This window comes from Canis aureus, chromosome 30 (assembly GCF_053574225.1).
Source record: "Canis aureus isolate CA01 chromosome 30, VMU_Caureus_v.1.0, whole genome shotgun sequence".
Classification (NCBI taxonomy): domain Eukaryota; kingdom Metazoa; phylum Chordata; class Mammalia; order Carnivora; family Canidae; genus Canis; species Canis aureus.
Genome location: NC_135640.1, coordinates 39,018,184 through 39,039,409, shown reverse-complemented (window position 1 = coordinate 39,039,409; position 21,226 = coordinate 39,018,184). Strand labels below are relative to the sequence as shown.

General features: G+C 41.0%; 1 protein-coding gene across 3 annotated transcripts in view; it reads left to right on the top strand.

Moving 5' to 3' along the window:
- Positions 1-21,226, top strand: part of DSCAM (DS cell adhesion molecule) — a 732,790-nt gene that overhangs the window by 485,511 nt on the left and 226,053 nt on the right. For all 3 annotated transcript variants that reach the window (XM_077879265.1, XM_077879266.1, XM_077879267.1), the window contains exon 10: positions 7,571-7,690. In XM_077879265.1, the coding sequence (XP_077735391.1) occupies positions 7,571-7,690 (120 nt within the window). The remainder of the gene's footprint in view (positions 1-7,570; positions 7,691-21,226) is intronic.

Sequence of the window (21,226 nt, the reverse complement as noted above, 5' to 3'; positions counted from 1 at the left end):
CAGTTTTATGGGCCATTTCCATCTGTAATTACCTTACACTTGCAATATGTCAATGGTTATTTCCCATGTAAACCTCTTTGATAAGTTTTTAAGTAATGTCCCTTTGGATTAGAATCAAATTGAGGGGAGGGGTCATAGATCAATTATAATTAGATGTACTTCCAGAGGAAATACAGGAGATTAGTTACCCCATTCATTTGACAAGGGGTTTCCTACTCTTAGCAGATTTTAGCCAAATAGAGCATAGACTACAGATGACTGCATATTTACCTTCCACCTGACAAGAGTGATTTTGGCATGGTGTCTTAAACTTTGCAATCTATCCTCAATGTTGATTACTTTTACCAGAAAACTTTGCTCTATATGATCTCCAGAATTTTTCCTAGAAATACTTTTCTTGGCATGAGATAGTCTTCCTTTATCACCTAATTTTAAATATATTTACATTTTATTGAATATGTATGTCTCAGAACACCATCTAAATGAAGTAAAATTGCTTACTGGTTAAGCAATACTGAACAGACCCATTGGTTATATAAATTATTTAATTTGCAAGTTGGGAATTGTGTTTGTTAAGGATATGTTAAAGCTGGACATACCTACATTTATTAAATTAACCAGTACTCCTAGGACAGTTAATATCCTCCAGGCACTGTTCTGAGAACATCTGTAATCTTAATTCATTTGATCCCGATACCAATCCTATAAAATAAGTGCTGTAATTATCCCTAATTTGCAGATAAGGAAATTGAAGCCAAGAGTCATTTGATAACTTGCACCAGATCATCCAACTAGAAGAAGCAGGGCTGTAGCTCAAACCCTGGTGTTTAGTCCTTGGCTCCATACTCCTAGCCGTCACTTGTCTCTTTCAGAAACATAGCAGTGAGTTCCATCTCTAGCTGCTTCTTGTGTTTTGCTGTCATTCCCTCCTCCTTGGCTGTTTATGACAAAAACAATATTCACTATGGTTCAAATCATTTCAACATGCTTCTAAGCTTCTAGCTAACCTAGACTTTGATCTTACTCCCAGTCCATTCATGTGATGGTTATAATCTCTATTGATCTGTACCACATAGACCCATGTTTCTGTCTCAAAATAATAATTCTGAAAATTGCAAGTCAGACAAGAGTCACTTTACCAGGAACTATGGAAAGGAGGGGAAGAATGCTCACATTTGCTAGATGTCTGACATAGCATGGACACAATACATCTCCTCTCACATAATCCTGTGACTGTCTTTTTGGAAGTTCATCCCATAATTAATCATTGACTTTTATGGAAAACGTTCTGAGATTCTAAAACCTTCCAATGCTGCCTTTTCTAGAAGTATCTGTATCTTCTCTTTAAGAGAACACTCAAGGGGGGGCAGGGCAAGATGGTGGAAGAGTAGGGTCCCCGAGTCACCTGTCCCCACAAACTTACCTAGATAATTTTCAAATCATCCTGAAAACCTATGAATTTGGCCTGAGGTTTAAAGAGAGAACAGCTGAAACGCTACAGAGAGAAGAGTTTGCACTTCTAGCATGTACAACTTGTTTTTAGCCACTCTGCACTGAGCAAAATGACTAGAAAGAAGAACTTACCACAAAAGAAAGAATCAGAAACAGTACTCTCTGCCACAGAGTTACAGAATTTGGATTACAATTCAGTGTCAGAAAGCCAATTCAGAAGCACAATTATAAAGCTATTGGTGGCTCTGGAAAAAAAGCATAAAGGATTCAAGAGACTTCATGACTGCAGAATTTAGATCTAATCAGGCCGAAATTAAAAATCAATTAAATGAGATGCAATCCAAACTGGAGGTCCTAACGATGAGGGTTAATGATATAGAAGAAAGAGTGAATGACATAGAAGACAAGTTGATGGCAAGGAAAGAAGCTGAGGAAAAAAGAGAAAAAATTAAAAGATCATGAGGAATCATTAAGGGAAATGAATGACAGACTCAGAAGAAAAAAGTCTACATTTAATTGGGGTTCCAGAGGGCGCCAAAAGAAACAGAGGACCAGAAAGTGTATTTGAACAAATAATAGCTGAGAATTTCCCTAACTTGGGGAGGGAAACAGGCATTCAGATCCAGGAGATAGAGAGATCCCCCCTAAAATCAATAAAAAACATTCAACACCTCGACATTTAATAGTGAAACTTGCAAATTCCACAGATAAAGAGAAAATCCTTAAAGCAGCAAGAGACAAGAGATCCCTAACTTATATGTGGAGAAATATTAGAGTAACAGTAGACCTCTCCACAGAGACATGGCAGGCCAGAAAGGGCTGGCAGGATATATTCAGGATCCTAAGTGAGAAGAACATGCAGCCAAGAATACCCTATCCAGCAAGGCTCTCATTCAGAATAGAAGGAGAGATAAAGAGCTTCCAAGATAGGCAGAAACTGAAAGAATATGTGACCACCAAACCAGCTCTGCAAGAAATGTTAAGGGGGACTCTGTAAAAGAAAGAGGAAGTCCAAAGAAATAATCCACACAAACAGGGACTGAATAGGTATTATGATGACACTAAATTCATATCTTTCAATAGTAACTCTGAACGCAAATGGGCTTAATGATCCTATCAAAAGACGCAGGGTTTCAGACTGGATAAAAAAGCAAGACCCATCTATTTACTGTCTACAAAAGACTCATTTTAGACATAAGGACACCTACAGCCTGAAAATAAAAGGTTGGAGAACAATTTACCATTCAGATGGTCCTCAAAAGAAAGCAAGGGTACCAATCCTCATATCAGATAAATTAAAGTTTATCCCAAAGACTGTAGTAAGAGATGAAGAGGGACACTATATCATACTTAAAGGATCTATCAAACAAGAGGACCTAACAATCATGAATATTTATGCCCCTAATGTGGGAGCTGCCAAGTATATCAATTAATAACCAAAGTAAAGACATACTTAAATAATAATACATTTATACTGGGAGACCTCAACATAGCACTTCCTGAAAATGACAGATCTTCTAAGCACAACATCTCTAAAGAAACAAGAGCTTTAAATGATACACTGGATCAGATGGATTTCACAGATATTTACAGAACTTTACGTCCAAACGCACATGAATACACATTATTATCAAGTGTACATGGAACTTTCTCCAGAATAGACCACATACTGGGTCACAAATCAGGTCTTAACAGATAGCAAAAGATTGGGATTGTACCCTGCATATTTTCAGACCATAATGCTTTGAAACTCGAACTCAATTACAAGAAGAAATGTGAAAGAAACTCAAACACATGGAGGTTAAATACCATCCTGCTAAGAGATGAAAGGGTCAACCAGGAAATTAGAGAAGAATTAAAAAGATTCATGGAAACTAATCAGAATGAAGATACAACCGTTCAAAAATCTTTGGGATACAGCAAAAGTAGTCCTGAGAGGGAAATACATAGCAATACAAGCATCCCTCAAAAAACTGGAAAAAACTCAAATACACAAGCTAGCCTTGCACCTAAAGGAACTGGATAAAGAACAGCAAATAAAACCTACACCCAGCAGAAGAGATTTAATAAAGATTTGAGCAGAATTCAATGAAATAGAGACCAAAAGAACTGTAGAACAGATCAACAAAACCAGGAGTTGGTTCTTTGAAAGAATTAATAAGATAGATAAACCATTAGCCAGCCTTTTTAAAAAGAAGAGAGAAAAAACTCTAATTAATAAAATCACGAATGAAAAATCACAACCAATACCAAGGAAATACAAACGATTTTAAAAACATATTATGAGCAATATGCCAATAAATTAGGTAATCTAAAAGAAATGGATGCATTTCTGGAAAACCACAAACTACCAAAACTGGAACAGGAAGAAATAGAAAACCTGAACAGGCCAATAACCAGGCAAGAAATTGAAGCAGTCATCAAAAACCTCCCAAGACACAAAAGTCCAGGGCCAGATGGCTTCCCAGGGGGAATTCTATCAAACATTTAAAGAAGAAACAATACCTATTCTACTAAAGCTGTTCTGAAAGATAGAAAGGGATGGAATACTCCCAAACTTGTTCTATGAGGCCAGCATCACTTTAATTCCAGAACCAGACAAATACCCCACCAAAAGGAGAAGTAAAGACCTATATCCCTGATGAACACAGATGCAAAAATCTCAACAAGATATAGTCAATAGGATTGAACAGTACATTAAGAAGATTATTCACCATGACCAAGTGGGATTTATCCCCAGGATGCAAGGCTGGTTCAACACTCGTAAAGCAATCAATGTGATAGATCATATCAATAAGAGAAAAAACAAGAACCATATGATCTGGGCAGCCCAGGTGGTGCAGCGGTTTAGCACCACCTGCAGCCTAGGGCGTGATCCTGGAGACCCTGGATCGAGTCCCATGTCGGGCTCCCAGAATGAAGCCTGCTTCTCCCTCTGCTTGTGTCTCTGCCTCTCTCTCTCTCTGTCTCTATGAATAAATAAAAAATCTTTAAAAAAAGAACCATATGATCCTCTCAATAGATGCAGAGAAAGCATTTGACAAAATACAGCACCCATTCCTGATCAAAACTCTTCAGAGTGTAGGGATAGAGGGAACATTCCTCAACATCTTAAAAGCCATCTACAAAAAGCCCACAGCAAATATCATTCTCAATGGGGAAACACTGGGAGCCTTTTCCCTAAGATCAGGAACACGACAAGAATGTCCACTCTCACCACTGCTATTCAACATAGTACTAGAAGTCCTATTCTCAACAATCAGGCAACAAAAAGAAATAAAAAGCATTCAAACTGGCAAAGAAGAAGTCAAACTCTCCCTCTTTTCAGATGACATGATACTGTACATAGAAAACCCAAAAGACTCCACACCAAGATTGCTAGAACTCATACAGCAGTTCGACAATGTGGCAGGATACAAAAATCAATGCCCAGAAATCAGTGGCATTTCTATACACTAACAATGAGACTGAAGAAAGAGAAATTAAGGAGTCAATCCCATTTACAATGGCACCCAAAAGCATAAGATACCTAGGAATAAACCTAACCAAAGAGGTAAAGCATCTATACCCTAAAAACTACAGAACACTTCTGAAAGAAATTGAGGAAGACATAAAGAGATGGAAAAATGTTCCATGCTCATGGATTGGAAGAATTAACATTGTGACAATGTCAACGCTACCCAGGGAAATTTACACATTTAATGCAATCCCTACCAAAATACCATGGATTTTCTTCAGAGAGTTGGAACAAATAATCTTAATAGTTGTGTGGAATCAGAAAAGACCCCAAATAGCCAGAGGAATATTGATAAAGAAAACCATAGCTGGGGACATCACAATACCAGACTTCAGGTTGTACTACAAAGCTGTGGTCATCAAGACAGTGTGGTGCTGGCACAAAAACAGACACATAGATCAATGGAGCAGAATAGAGAACCCAGAAATGAGCCCTCAACTCCATGGTCAACTAATATTTGACAAAGCAGGAAAGACTATCCACTGGAAAAAGGACAGTCTCTTCAACAAATGGTGGTAGGAAAATTGGACAGCCATGTGCAGAAGAATGAAACTAGACCATTCTCTTACACCATACACAAAGATAAAGGCAAAATGGATGAAAGATCTAAATATGAGACAAGAATCCACCAAAATCCTAGAGGAGAACACAGGCAACACCCTTTTTGAACTTGGCCACAGCAACTTCTTGCAAGACACATCTATGAAGGCAAGGGAAACAAAAGCAAAAATGAGTTATTGGGACTTCATCAAGGTACAAATCTTCTGCATAGCCAAAGAAACAGTCAACAAAACGTAGAGACAACCTACAGAATGGGAGAAGATATTTGCAAATGACCTATTAGACAAAGGGCTAGTATCCAAGATCTATAAAGAACTAATTAAACTCAACAGCAAAGAAACAAACAATCCAATCATGAAATGGGAAAAGACAGGAACAGAAATCTCACGGAGGAAGACATAGACATGGCCAACATGCACATGAGAAAATGCTCTGCATCACTTGCCGTCAGGGAAATACAAATCAAAACCACAATGAGATCCCACCTGACACCAGTGAGAATGGGGAAAATTAACAAGGCAGGAAACCACAAATGTTGGAGAGGATGTGGAGAAAAGGGGACCCTCTTACCTTGTTGGTGGGAATGTGAACTGGTGCAGCCTCTCTGGAAAACCGTGTGGAGGTTTCTCCAAGAGTTAAAAATAGATCTGCCCTATGACCCAGCAATTGCACTGCTGGGGATTTACCCCAAAGATATAGATGCAATGAAACAGCAGGACACCTGCACCCCGATGTTTCTAGCAGCAATGTCCACAATAGCCAAACTGTGGAAGGAACCTTGGTGTCCATCGACAGATGATGGATAGAGAAGCTGTGGTCTATGTAAACAGTGGAATATTAGCCATTATAAACAACGAATACCCACCATTTGCTTCAACATGGATGGAATGGGAGGGTATTATGCTGAGTGAAGTAAGTCAGTCATAGAAGGACAAACATTATATGGTCTCATTCATTTCGGGAATATAAAAAATAGTGAAAGGGATTATAGGAGAAAGGAGAGAAAATGAGTGGGAAATATCAGAGAGCAAGACAGAACATGAGAGACTCCTAACTCTGGGAAATGAACAAGGGGTAGTGGAAAGGGTGGTGGGTAGGGGGATGGGGTGACTGGATGACAGGCACTGAGGGAGCACTTGGCGGGATGAGCACAGGGTGATATGCTATATGTTGGCTAATTGAACTCCAATAAAAAATATATCAAAAAATAATAAAAATAAATAAGAGAAGACTCAAATACTCCTAGAATCACAATAACTTAACTCAAAGCATTTGCTTTCTCTTGGCAGGTATGTTCTAAACAAAATGCATGTATATGTTTCAAGTTAAGAAGCATTTTTTTCAGCATTTCACAAAACTCACCAAAAACTCAGTTAATCTGTTTTTTAATAGGCGCACTTTAAAGCCATCATGGTACCTGACTTCAGTTAGCCTCCATTGTGTCCCATTGGCTCAGAAGAGTGCTAACATCAGGAATAATGGTCTATGTGTCTTCATCAGATTTTTGGGAAAAGTTCAATATCATGCTGTGTTCTTTATTGCCTTTAGGGGTTGCCTATTAATTTTCCCTTCATCTCCTGTTAGAAGAAGAAGAATAGATACCAACTGCTTTGGGCAGTGCACACCCAAGGGGAATAGTTACTCTTAATAATTACTCTTTGTTAAGTTGTGGTCCTGATTCTGTTTTCCATGGAGTGGATTGCTGAAGATCTTCCATAACCAAATAAAAAACAGAATGTCATATTCGTTTGGTTAATTCAAACTCCCACACATGAGCTCAGTTTTTCCCCAGGGCAGAGTAAACTTCAGTGTGCAGAATCTCATTGGTCTAAATAAGAAAAATTTCTTACACTGAGGTTGCTTTCCTAATGTGTTCCAGCTCACACAAATACTGTGTTTCAATTTTCCATATATGTCACATGTTTTTTTAATATATTTCCATGTTCATTAAAATTCTTGGAATCCTTAAAATCATACCTAAAGGTATTAAAATAAGTTGTGTTCTTGTGTTAATTAAGGGTGATATTTCTCTCTTTTCAGTTCCTCCCAAGTTTGTGGTTCAGCCACGGGACCAGGATGGGATTTATGGCAAGGCTGTCATCCTCAATTGCTCAGCTGAGGGCTATCCTGTACCCACCATAGTGTGGAAATTCTCTAAAGGTATGAAGTTACTTGGTTTGCTTGTTGTCTGCCAAACATGTAATCGAAAGAATTAGATGAGCATTTTGAGTCTGTCCAGACATGTTTCTGGCAAGTAGATATGTTCCCACCTATACCAAGTCTGTCCTCTCACCTTCTGGCCCAACCTAAGTGTTTTTATTTGGACCAGGAAACTGGTCCTGTAGAGCATGCTCTGGGAAAGATCATGGATGAGGCAGGTGATTCGATGGAATTTATTTCAGTACCGGGAAAGCTCTGCATCTCCTACCTGTGTAGGCATAATCGTGATCCCTACATGGCACATCCCTACATGTGCAGGAACAAGAACTAATTGTCAGAATTACTAATTGTTTGAAAAGCATTTCCCCAGGATTTGTACATATGACATTAAGTGGGTTTAGAAGGTTAAAAAAATAAATTTTTTGATGGATTTATATACCTGGTTATCTTAGAATACACAAATTCCATATCATCCACCTGGTATATTCTTTTAAAAGCACATACATCCATGCCTTATTTTGAGCATCCAGTGTTCTTTGTCTTCACTCCTAATCACGCTTTCTCTGCAAAGGTGAAGCAGCTTCCTCAGTTTTAAAGTAATGCTGTAAACCTTGCAGGAATAGAAACATGTCTTTGGGAATATTCTAGACACCATAAAGATCATTTTGTCCATCTTATCATCTTCTCTAGGGAAGGATTCTTAACTGTGCTTATCAACATATTGGAGTTCTTTCTCTTTTCTCATTGCCTCATTTTCACTCAGTAATTTATTTATCAAATGGTTGAAGGTCAAAAGCATGTGGGTGGGATAAACAAACAAATAAATCATTGTCTCTTTTCCTAACAATCTAAGGCCTACTACGTGTGCTTAATTGTTCTGAGTGTATTATTTGTTTGCTTTATTACGATTTGTATTCCAGATGTTGCTTTTTAAAGTAACATGTTGCATTTTCTTATTGTGAAAATAACAGTGAAACAAGAGCAAAAACAAATGGGTCACTTCCTCCTCTTTCCTGCTATATTTCCTTGGGTAGGGGGGAAGAGAAGAGGGAGGGAAGAGGGTGTGAGAAACCACTTCATTGCAGGAGGGACTCAATTAAATTTTTAAGAATTCCCTGAGGCTACTCCCCTGTAGCCTGCCGCAAACATTGTCCATGTGAAAGCACTTTATTCAGAAAGCTAAAGCCTGTTATTCAGAGTATCTGCCCACATGCCTTTTTACTTTATTTTTTTACTTTTTACTTTAGGCTGTATTTGAAGCCTCTTGTGTTGTATTACATGAAAACAAATAGCATGCATTTAACTTAGTTTATATACATGTTCATATATGATATTATGAACATTTTCCACAACACTTGCCTTCTTCAGAATTATTTCTTGTATTTGGCATTGTGCTAGGCTCCCTCTTTCTCCTTGAGATTGTTTTCAGTTTCTCACTAATATAAACTCCACAGGGTGAACATCCTTGGATGTGATGTGCATATGTGTGATTGTTTTCTTCAGGTCAATTCTTAAAAAAAAAAAAAAAAAAAAAAGAGAGATTTTATTTATTTAGAGAGAGAGCGAGAGAGAGTGTGAACGGTGGGGAGGCACAGAGGGCGAAGGAGAAGCGGCCTGCGGCCTCCCTGCTGAACAGAGAGCCTGACTTGGGCTCTATCCCAGGACCCTGAGATCATGACCTGAGCCAAATGCAGGCACTTAACCAACTGAGCCACCCAGGCTTAGTAGCATGATCACATTTAAGGCTTTTGGTCTGTACTAGCCCAGGGTCCTTTGGAAAATATTGCAGCAATTTGCATGCCTATGAGCAGTTTGAGGTTGTGTGGGTCCCTGCATCGTCACCAATTCAAAAGGATCTTTTTATTCTTAATCTTTAAAATGTGATGGTTGAAGAAATGGCTTTCTGTTTTAATTTGTATACTTGGATTACTAACAATGTTAAACATTTTTTTTTAATTTAAATTCAATTGTCCTATGGTTACTGACCACTTCTTCCCTTTTGGGAAAATTTCTTTTTTTTTTTTTTTAAGATTTTTATTTATTTATTCATGAGAGATACAGAGAGAGAGAGGCAGAGACACAGGCAGAGGGAGAAGCAGGCTCCGTGCAGGGAGCCCGACATGGGACTCGATCCCGGGTCTCCAGGATCACGCCCTGTGCTGAAGCCAGGCGCTAAACTGCTGAGCTGCCCCCAAGGGGAATTTCTTATTCATGTTATTTTACATGCTTCTCTCCATGTCTTATTTATTTGTAAGAGTGTTTTTCATAAATGAAATTGTGTTTCATCTGTCATGGATCTGATAGACATTTTATTCCTTCCCATCACTGACGTGTGAATTAAGTCACAGTAGCCTTTTTTTATTTTTAAGTTTTATGTGCGATATGAAATCATCAAAGAAACAAATAGAAATTGCAACAAGTTTTTATAAAGTTACATTCCCCCCAGATAGCATCATTCAGAGATAAACAAAGATAACTATTCTCAGTGTGTTTGGCTAGCCTTTCAGGCCTGTCCCCCAGAAAATATATATATCCGCAGCTATGTGTGTAATTTTGTGAGCTTTGTAAATTGATCATATGATTCTTTCTGACTTATAATCTCCTTTCTTTAGTTACCAATATGTTGGGAATGTCTCTCCATGTCAATAAACATGGGTGTTCACTATGACTTTTGAATACCTGTCTAGAGTTCACATTAATACTTCCTTACGTCCATCTAACTATCTCTTTGCCTTTGTTAGGATTGGGCTCAGTGCCTTAAAGCTACAGGGTTTACTCTTTCTCCTGTGAGGAGTCTGGGCAGATAGTTCAGGACCAGTTTGTTTTTTCCTCTAGGATATCAGGAACCCAAACTGCTCATACCTTTGTTCTGCCCCTGTTGGCAAACAGCTCCCACCACTGAGCTCCATGGCCACTTCTACTTTTCCATGGAAGAGGAAGAGCAAAGGGAGAGAGTTCTACTGGACCTGAGTCATCTGCCCACAAGGACCTCTCTAGAATATGCATAAATCAGTTCTGCTGGTCTGTACCCTGGGTCACCCCACCTCCCACCCCTACCAGCACCTGGCCTTCTCTGCTGGCTCTGTTGCATCCCTAGTTCCCCCACTCCAATCCCATTTTTATGGTCAAACTGATTGCAAAACAATGAAACTGTAAACCATATGTGTCTTAATTCTCTCCAGAGGTTCTCTGCGCTCAGCCCCCTTTGTCTGGCTTGTGATAATGCCAAGAACAGCTTCACCTGGCACAGAACTCTGTCTTGGTCAAACCCAGAGCCTGGGCACCTGTTTAACTGTGTGGCCACCACTGGTCCCAAATAACATATGCAGCCCCACCCCTGCTCCCCATCCCCACTGCACTTCCTTCTTTTTACTCTGAAGAGAGATCCCTCTAATAAATTGAGTAATAAGCATCAAAACAAACAAGCAAACAGAAACCCCATAGGGGTCTGCTAGATGCTTTGTAGCTACTCGCACAGCCACCATCCTACAATTTGGGCTATTTCACAAAGAAGGGACACTTGGCACTTAGGTGTGTCCAACACTATTGTTAGATGGTGTATGTTAGCTTTTTTCTGAGTTCTCACTATCATAAAAAGGTCCCAGTGATTCTATCTCATCGATCCTTGTGCGTGTCCATTTTTTCCAGGGATAAATTTCTATGAGTAGAATTGCTGGCTCAGAGTAAGCAATTTCTATAGCTTTCAATACGCCTTGGCCACCAGCCAGAATTGTATTCCTGTTTACAACCTTCCAGAGTTTACAGTCTTGTCTGTTTCTTACAATGAAAATAATACCAGGTGTTATGCTTATTTTTATTATTTTTTTTAAATAAGTGGTCTACTACTTTATTTTTAAAGATTTGAGAGGTGAGGGAAGGGACAGCACATAAGTTGGGGGATGGATAGGGGAAGAGAGAGAGAATTCTCAAATCAAATCTATGCTGAACACGAAGCCCAATGTGGGGTTCAAACCCACGACCTGGAGATCATGACCTGAGTTGAAATCAAGAGTTGGGCATGTAACCAACTGAGCCACTCAGGTGCCCCAATGCTTATTTTTAAATATCTTCCAAGAGAAAATGGGGAGATTGTAGAGTATTATTTTAATTATACAACTAATAAAGACATTTCTTAAGAAAAATTTAAGCTTGTTTATGGAGCATGCTTCCAGTAATCAAATATTCACTAGGGGCATAAGGGCACCTTCCTTACATGTGACAAAAAAAGATATAAACAAAATAGACTTGGGTTGTTTGGTTTAATCCTGAGGCTGAAGAATTCCAGAGTAAATGCAGTGGCTTAAAGGTAGCTGGTGTCGGAAGGAAACAATCTTTGTGGGACAATAACATCCTTACATCTTTGACCTTGAGTCTTGCGCCAAGTCTGAAACATCCAATTCTATCTCCTGATTTTTTTGTTTTTGTCCTTTGATATGCACAAACAAGGCCTCTCGTCTAAAGAGAATTTTTTAAATCAGGGCTGAATATCATAGTGGGCCTCATCTGTGCTCCCAGAGATGTATAGAGGCAGGAACGGGTTTCAGTTGCTGTCCTGGGGACCATCCCCAAGGAGGGCCTGCCATAGTAAGAAACGGCCAGTGCTCTGGCCCATGGCCTCCTGTGGCGACCTTTGCTCCATGGCTGCCCATGGACAAGGCTACTTCTGACCTCCAGGGAAGCTTCGTCATGGAAACGTTCGAGGGCAAGTGTCAGAGACACACGCCTAGGTGTGTCAGGGGCAGAGAGAAATGGGGAGAAGTTTGCATTTCCTGGGAAGGCCCAGGAAAAGGTAATATTAGCAAAGCCTGAAAGAAGCAGGAGATGAGCTTTGTGCACATCAACAAGGAAATCACCAAAGGTCAAGGGGGCAACTGGTACCAAAGCCAGGGGCAGAAGTGTTTATGCCTGGAATGTTCTGGAAACACTGAGCAAGCCTCTAAATCTTAGGCAGAATGAAAGAAGATCCTAGAGAGGTTCCAGGAGGTCAGATTTCCCATCTATCGAGGTGGGGGTGAGTGGGGGTCAGTATAGTGGTGATGACGCTCTCCCCTTTCTTCCACTGCCATGCTGACCCCAGAGCTAGGAGGCTGTTGGAACAATCCAGGAGGGGTGGTGGGGTCCGTGCATTGGCTCTGTGTGTTGAACACAGACTATATGGAGGCAGGACTTGCAGCTGGAGCCTGTGAGGAGGCCCGAGCGGTGACATGGATTGGATTGGGGTGACAGCAGTGCAGGAGGGGCAGCAGTTCAGAACCCGCTAGGCTGATGGGCTGGCCGTGGGAATGAGCAAAGGGGAGGCATCTTTGAGAAGAGCTGGAGCACTCCCAGTGGGCTGTGGTCAGTGTGTGCCCCTCTTTCTGTAGACATAGCCCTCAAGTCCCAGAATAAGCAATGAGGAATCTTACAAGAAGACTCAAAAAACATTTTTTTATTAATGCTTTCTCCACTGTCGGAGCTCGTACCTTCCACCTTCTGGTCTACCGCCATTGGCCCAACTTTAGATTTGCTTCCGTTCTGTGACATTGACCCTGTGCCATCACTAGTCCTCAGCCACCAGTGAGGACTATTTTTTCCAGTGAGCACTATTCCACGCTCCGCTTTGTTCACAATGGCGTGTCTGCTCCTTTCTCACACATAAAGCCAGTTTGGCCGGTAGGAGACTGGTGGCTCACATTATTTTCCGGGAGGGAACAGAGGCTGCCCGACTTCCTGGTGGAGGGGACTGAATCACTTTACTGCATGTACCAAAGAGCTGACTTCGGAGTCTGGCCAATGTAGAAGTTGGTGCCTTGATGTTGCTCATTTGGGGTCAGTTTTCCCACAGCTGTGGTGTGCTATTCAATACGTAGATGCTAAGCATCTTTGTTTAAGAAAACAATTCTTAAATTACATCTGTAAATATTTGTTCTCTCCCCTGCCTTTCATTTTCTTCTGCAGGGTCCCCACTGTGGCATCATACGGCTCCCTTCATCTATCTGCTAGAGGGGCCATTTTCTCTGATTTTTTTTTTAGCCATTGACTCGAATTTGATATTTTAATGTTTATTCTCCACGCCTCTTACCCCAGCCAAGTCTGTTCTTCTTTGCACTCTCTCCAATTTTTCCTTCACGTTTGTGATTTGATGTTCCCTCCTCCTTCCTGCACTCCTGCTGGTTCATACTTCACTCTTGCTTGAGCTCTTGCTTCTGAACAAAACAAACGGCTGTTTTGTTCACAGCTTTCATCTAACTCCTGGCAACATTTTTCTGGTGCGATCTCATTACCTGACTTTCCCCCCACTACCCCCACCTTTCTCTATCATAGTATCTTTGCTAGATCCTGACTTCCTTTTGAGAACTCCCATTTGAGAAATACTCATATCCCCCAGAAAGAGATTGCTTTGTGCAAATATCTGGTTGCTCGTTTAATTCTGCCTCTCTGATTCTAAGAGCCACAGCAGGTGCAGGGAAGCTCCTGCCCCACCCAGACTGGGCACACTGTGGTCCCTGGTGCCCGGAGTGCCCCCTAGAGATGCCCCCAACTCTGACAACGCATCCTTTGCTGATGCTTGCTCAGATTCACAGCCATGGCTCTCTGTCCCTGTCCTTTTTTTTTTTTTTTTTTTAAGATTTTATTTATTTATTCACGAGAAACAGGGAGGGAGGCAGAGACATAGGCAGCGGGAGAAACAGGCTCCCTGCAGGGAGCCCAATGTAGAACTTGATCCCGGGACCCCAGAATCACGACCTGGGCCAAAGGCAGACCTTCAACCCCTGAATACACCCGGGTGCCCCTGTCCTTGCCTTTCTGCACACAGCTCTGCTCGAGGTACACTTTTTTGTTTTTTTGTGGGTTTTTTTTGTTTGTTTTTTGTTTTTTTTTGGTTTTTTTTCCGAGGTACACTTTTGGTTGACCATTTACCTACTTTGTGGTTGAGATATTCCATCCCTCTTTCTCCTACTTGTGCTTGTATGATTTCCAGGAAGAGAGGAAATGCTTGTTTTATGCTGCCTTCTGTAAACCCTAAACCCTATTGTTTATATTCTAAGCTGTATTAAATTTAGGCTTTCTTTTAGAAAAATCAGTGAAGCGGGAATCTAGGAGAAGCGGTTAAGAACTCATCAGTTAAGAGACTCACCTGAGTTCAGACCCTTCCAGACACCACGCAGTCTGGCTGTGTCACTGCAAGAAAATTACTTAACCTGTGTGAACCACAGCTTCCTCGTTGTGTCTGGCAGATGAAATAAGGGGATTAATGCAATGATTTAGTAAGATGATTCATAGAAAGCATTTATGCTGCTGCCTGGCACATAGCAATTAGTCAATAACATCATCTGTCATCATCCTTAGCTCACATGGGTAGCCAGTTGTCCTAAAACCATATATTGAATAGCCCAACCTTTCCCCCACTAACATGAACTGCTTTGTAGCCTATGGGGGGAAAAAATGTCTCCACTGACATCTGTTTTTGATCCTCTCTTTTACACTGTCCATTCTGGCATCAGGACCATGTGTCTTAGAGGGTTATCTCTTCCAAATACGTTTTGTCATCCAGTACAATGATACTCTCCTCATTTGCTTTCTAAAAATGTTCTGTGTTTCTCACATGAAGTTTTTTTTTTTTTTTTCTAGATGAATGTTAGGATAATCTTATCAAGTTCCAGGAAAAGTTATTCTGAAAACTTTGGGAGATTGTAGTAAATTTAAAGGTTTATGTGGAGAAGAAGGGCCTCATTGAAATATCTAGCCTTCCCAGCCAATATCATGGAAACTAGTTATTTAAATCTTTTTTAAAATGTCCATTATAATGTAATTGCTTTCTCTCCGTGTGCCTCTGGCAGTGAGTCTTTGTAAGCTTCTGTCAAAAAGTGTCTTTGGTCCTTTTCAGTTTTCTGGGTGGCATCTGGGCCACCCGTGTCTCTTCTCCCAGGGAAGGAAAGGTTGCCCCTAATTTGGAAGATTTCCTATTTTCTTCCACTCTCTAGGGCACACGGAAGCCTGCAGTTGGGGTGGGGCCCTGCTTTACTTGCCCGTCACTCTCAGATTGCTTCTCTCCCCGCCTCTACCTGTGTCCTTTTCTCCCTCAGCAAAGGCACATTCACATGGGAGCGAAGCTTCCCCAGCAGCAGTTTTCCCTGGAGACTTCAGAGCATCCACCGCTGCTTGGTGCAAGGCAGTTTTGCTTGTGTTCAGTCATCGCCACTGTACCCAGAGAGCCATTCACAGGTGCCATCTGTCAGAGGGCCTGGCTGTCCCTCACCACCAAGGTCCCAGGAGTGTCCTCTTCTGCTTGATGTCAAACCCCTTGCCCTAACCCTCCTCTCTTGTTGTAGACTCTTTATAGAGGCCAACAGGGACTTGACTCTATGGTTAGAAATCCACAGAAATGCTGAGCAAAATAAGTCAATCGGAAAAAGACAATCATCACACAATCTCACTCATCTGTGGAATTTCAAGAAACAAAAGAGACGATCATAAGGGAAGGGAGGAAAAATAAAATAAGATGAAATCAGAGAGGGGGGGAAACCACAAGATACTTTTAACTCTAGGAAACAAACTGAGGGTTGCTGGAGGGGAGGGGTGGGTGGGGGATTGGGTAACTGGAGGATGGGCATTAAGGAAGGCACTTGACTAGGTGTTATATGAGACTGATAAATCACCTCTTAAACTAATAATATACTATATGATAACTAAATTTAAATAAAATAAGTTAATTTTTTAAATCCATAGAAATAAAAGCTGACACTTGGAACAGTTCTCTGGGTGTTGCCATTCACTCTGCTCAATTCCGGACTGAGAAACAAATGCTATGCTTAGTATTTGGTCAAACTGCTCAAGTGACCTCTCTGGAGCCCCCTCCTACTTCAGGGGCTTGTCCCTGGACGCCTCCCCTTGGTTCTGCTCACCCCTTCCCTCCCAAGGTCAAGGTGACATCCCAGGGCCATTCAGAGCCCCCCAAGGCCTATGTCTCAGGGTGACATGAAGAACATGCAGCATGGGACAAGTCCCTCAGGTGCTCCTGGGCTCACCACTTACCCTGCTCTTTGTGTGGGCAGAGTGCCCAGAGTCTCTAACCCCATGGGTTCAACCTCTCCTCTGCCTTTGGTTTGCTGGACCAACAGCAAACTTCCTATGTCTTTCCAGTAATATCTACTTCAAGCTTGTGGACTAGGCACAGCCAGGCCCAACTGCTAGCCAGAGTTCCTGTTCCTACTAGCCCATAAATATGTGACAAGAATCTGAAATTAATACAGGGAAAGAGCTCAAAGCATCTAAGAAGAAGACAGCCTCTCCCCAGGACATAGTGGTGAAAATAAACCCACAGCTTCAAGGCCTAATGTAGGGCTCCCTGTATGAGGAAAAAGCAGCCCCACTTATATGGTCCCCACATGGGGACAATGAGTCTCGCTGAGCATAGTGAGTTCTTGGAAAAGAATTGTGTGTAGAAGAGAGGGGTTCAGTACTCAACATACTGTTTTGTTTTCTTCCTTTGATGGTAGAGTAAAACTCACCAGGGATGAAAATCTTCTGCCTTCGTCTGTGCAAAAATGAGTAGAGCCTCAGGGCCCTGAGAGGTGCTCTAAGATATGTATTGCTCCCCACCCCAACCCACAGAAGCTGCAGTTTCCCTGAGACGTAGTAGCGTCACCAGGACAACAGGCCCCAGGCCCATCTTGCCTTCCCTTCCCTTCTTTCTCTCTGTTCCTTCCTCTGCCCTCTTCCTTGTTGCTCCTATCGATGGAGGCAGCCACACCAGGAGCAAGTGTCGGGGGAGCTCTTGCTCCAGGGAAGAGGTAGCTGAAGGCCTTGTGTGCTCGATGCAGCTGCAGAGGCTCCTGCCAGCCCACAATTCCAATGCAAAGCCATGGTGGCATCAGCATCATGCAGCCACTTAAACTCCAGGCAGGGTCACACATCCTGTCAGCAAGTGCTAACTCTTGTCAGTTCATGGTTCTATTTTTTTAATATGCACATGAGGGGCCAGGTGTTCCATCTTACTGATGGAATCCTTGCCAGTTAGGTATAGAGTTAAAGTCGTGCAGTTGGCATGCCAAGCTAGTGGGTCTCGTTAAGACCTGGGCAGGTACGAAGCTAGTCCACCTAAGTGAGGTGGTTTCTCCTAGAGAGCCGCCTTCAGTAGAGACATAAAGCGATGAAGGGAACGGGACTGCTGCACAGTGAGCACAATTATATGCAGATCTACAAAACAGGTAACCTTAATGCTGTCCCACTTCAGATGCTTTATCAAGAAATGATTTAATACCGGGAATTAGATTCATCCAAAATTTTGGGAAGTGTGGGATAAACCCAGCTACCTTTAAGGAACTCGAGAAATATGGGGATTGTGAGAAGCTGCTCCCATCTGTGGCTAGAGCTGCATCTGGCAGGTGAGCAGTGATAGGTTCTCCCGGAAGTAACGTTCGGTATCCACCTGTTCCCCAGCTTATTGCTTCTGAAGGAGGATGGTGGGTTTTTTTTCCTTCCCTGCACCTTCCAAACTGTATTCCAGTGTCTCTCACTGGTGAAACAGAAACCAGAGCCTGGTGACAATTCAGCAGGAAATGGTTTTTTTCTGGCTTCCAGTCCCTGTAATTTAGGGAAGTGATGAGAAGGGAACCAGGAGGCTGAGGGTAGAAAGACAGTATCTGATATGGACATAGAGACAAGCATGTGGGCAAAATGTCACATGCCTACACTGTACAGCCCAAAAGCTTCTTTCTCTGGGCTTGGAAATAGCTCTCCAGCCAGAACCTTGGAGCAGTGCCTCTGGAGTTTGCCTCTGCCCACTTCTGGGGGCTTCTCCAGAACAAGACACCAGAACTCAGCACCCAGTCACTGAGCAGTGGTTCCTTTTGCAGCTGCTCACCCTGGAGCAGGTATGATGCTGCTGCTGTTGCTACTTCCCCTTCCCCCTCCCATCACCACATCTGTCTTCATAGCTACTCATTCCTGCAACCCACCAACTCTTCCCAGACAAGGAAAACCTCCTTGTGCAAGCAAAGCAAACTCATTCCTCCGGGAAACACCATCCTCTCCATAAGGATAAAAGAGATTATGTTTTTGATTCCCTGGTGTAGAGAGGGCTGTGCTCCTAGCCTTACAGACCAGGGAATGTAGAGAGATCTCCTTCCATCCATGGTTCAGTTTGACTTCAAATCAATGTTATTCGGCCCTTCTGGAGAGACTCTCTGCATGTGGTCTTTGACGAACTTCTTTGGTTCTTGTGTGGGTATTTATATTCACATTCATAGACCCTTGCCTTCTTTGGTGAACAACAATCTATAGAGCATGGAAATGCATTGTTCTTCGTTTCATATGAGATGAAATTAAGGGTGCAGAAAGAGTAAGCTACTTTCTCAGGGGCACTGTTTGTAAATTTCCAGTTCTTTTGACTCTTAGTCAAGTGCTCTTGTTACAGACCAGCAACAACTCAAGAGTGGAAGAAAAGGTGACTCAATCACCATCTTCACTGTTGTCTTCAAAGTGGGTTCCCTTGGTGACAAAGTGGGTTCTCTTCACCCTGTGCCCACTCCCTCAGTCCTTGGAAACACTGCTAAGCATATCTTTCCATAAATAAGTAAGGTCACACAGCATTAACACCCCCAGTAATTCAGTATGTGCCTTACATAATGCTTTAACATTTTCCTTTTGTGTAATAGAGCATTAAAATTGTCCCCACTTGACCCCAGCTATCCACAGAAAATTGACAGCTTTTTAATTAATGACTTCTGGCTGCTATAGTGTATCTTCTAGCTAATTATCCAGAGTGCTTGCCTCATGCCAACAAGATTACAGAATTTTGAAAATTGTATGCACCGTGTAAAATTTTGCTCTTTATAAAATAATGATAAACCTAAAGTGGATGACCAATAATTGTATCAAACTGTGACAAAGTCTACTTCCCTCAAATTAAACAAATACTAACCCTTGGACTGCTGTACTTATGGTAGATGAATTGGTTCACTATTATTCTGTTTAGTAAGTATGATCAGATTTATAAATTGTGTGACCCTTCAAGTGAGGTTCATTTCCTCATGAAAAAAACATTTAATGTTTTTCCAAATGCATTTATATTTTATTTCTGTCTTTGTTAAGACCTTTTAGTAATGAAGAGGCTTCTTTCAGTCTAGATAGGAATTAATAGATAATCCTTGTCCGCTATTTAATTTAGACATCTTAGCAACATAGTTAAATCCTATATTGTAATTCTTTGGTATAAATGTGTCAAATATAACAAGTATTTTTCTGTTGAAAATTCTTCAAGGAAAGGAAAACTAACATTTTTTACATGAATGATCCTATAACCAGCTCATACTCTCTATCAGCATTTCATTAGATTTTTTAGGGTCTTGTACATAGTTTTACATAATTTACAAATCCCATTTCATCTTCAGATTTCCTGGTTTTCTGTCTTATGGATATATTCTTTAAATCCTACATTTGGCTGAATTTTTAGACTGCATGTTTTGAACTAGATCTAGCTCTCTTCTTACAGTTAACTTTGGGAAAGGCATCAATAGCCATTACAGATTTTCAAAATGTGGACCAAATTTAAGCTCTTAAATAAACATTACGGGGTTTTTCTTTGATTCTAAGTTCTAATATATCCTTTTATACTGACCCTAAAGAAAATGTTATCCATAAGAAGGAATTTTACAATTTATAAAACCAAATTTTTAAAACATACAATCAACTTTTATTGGAGAAAAAGCACATGATCATTTCAATAGATAATAAAAGATAGATGATAATATTTGACATCTAATTCTGATTTTAAAAAGAATAACAATAAATTTATGTAAAATAGGAATATAGAAACACTTTTTAAGATCCAAAGTGCTTTGGCAAATAAAGAAGAAAAAGAAAGTCCAGTAGATACCTAGGCCAAGACTGTGGATGGACTGTTCACAAAAAAAAAAAAAAAAAGTACAAATTGCCAATACATTCATGAAAAGATGTTCAAAAACAAAGAAAAATATTAAAATAGTCAAAATGTGCAAATTAAAATGAGATATATACTTTATTGATGAAGATCAAAAAGATCAATCATATACATGCATGAGGAAAAAATGAACCTTCAGCCAGCCCTGGTGGAAATGAAACTGATGTATCTTTCAGTAAGTACCTTAGCCATGTATTTCAACCATAAACAAGCAAGTTTCCACTCCAGGCCTTAACTCAAGAGATCACCTACCATTCTATTGGTGGATTGACTGATAAGTAGAAAGGGTCCTTGAAGGAGTTTCTGTATTATCTCCACTTCTATGGGTGAGAACACTGAGCAACCAAAAGGTTACCTTATTATCTAGTTTCTCAGTGTATTGATGATCTGTTGCTCTATAACAAATTACCCCCAAAATTAGTGGCTTGAAATAAAGCACATTTATTCTCTCCGTATGTTCTGTGGATCTGGAATCTGTGTATGACTTAACTGAGTCCTCTGGTTCAAGGTCTCTCCCACCACTGCAATTAAAGTGTTGGTCAGGGAGGCAGTCATGTCAAAGTTCAACCTGGGAAGAGTCTCCCCCCAAGCCCACTCATGTGGTTGTTGTGCTG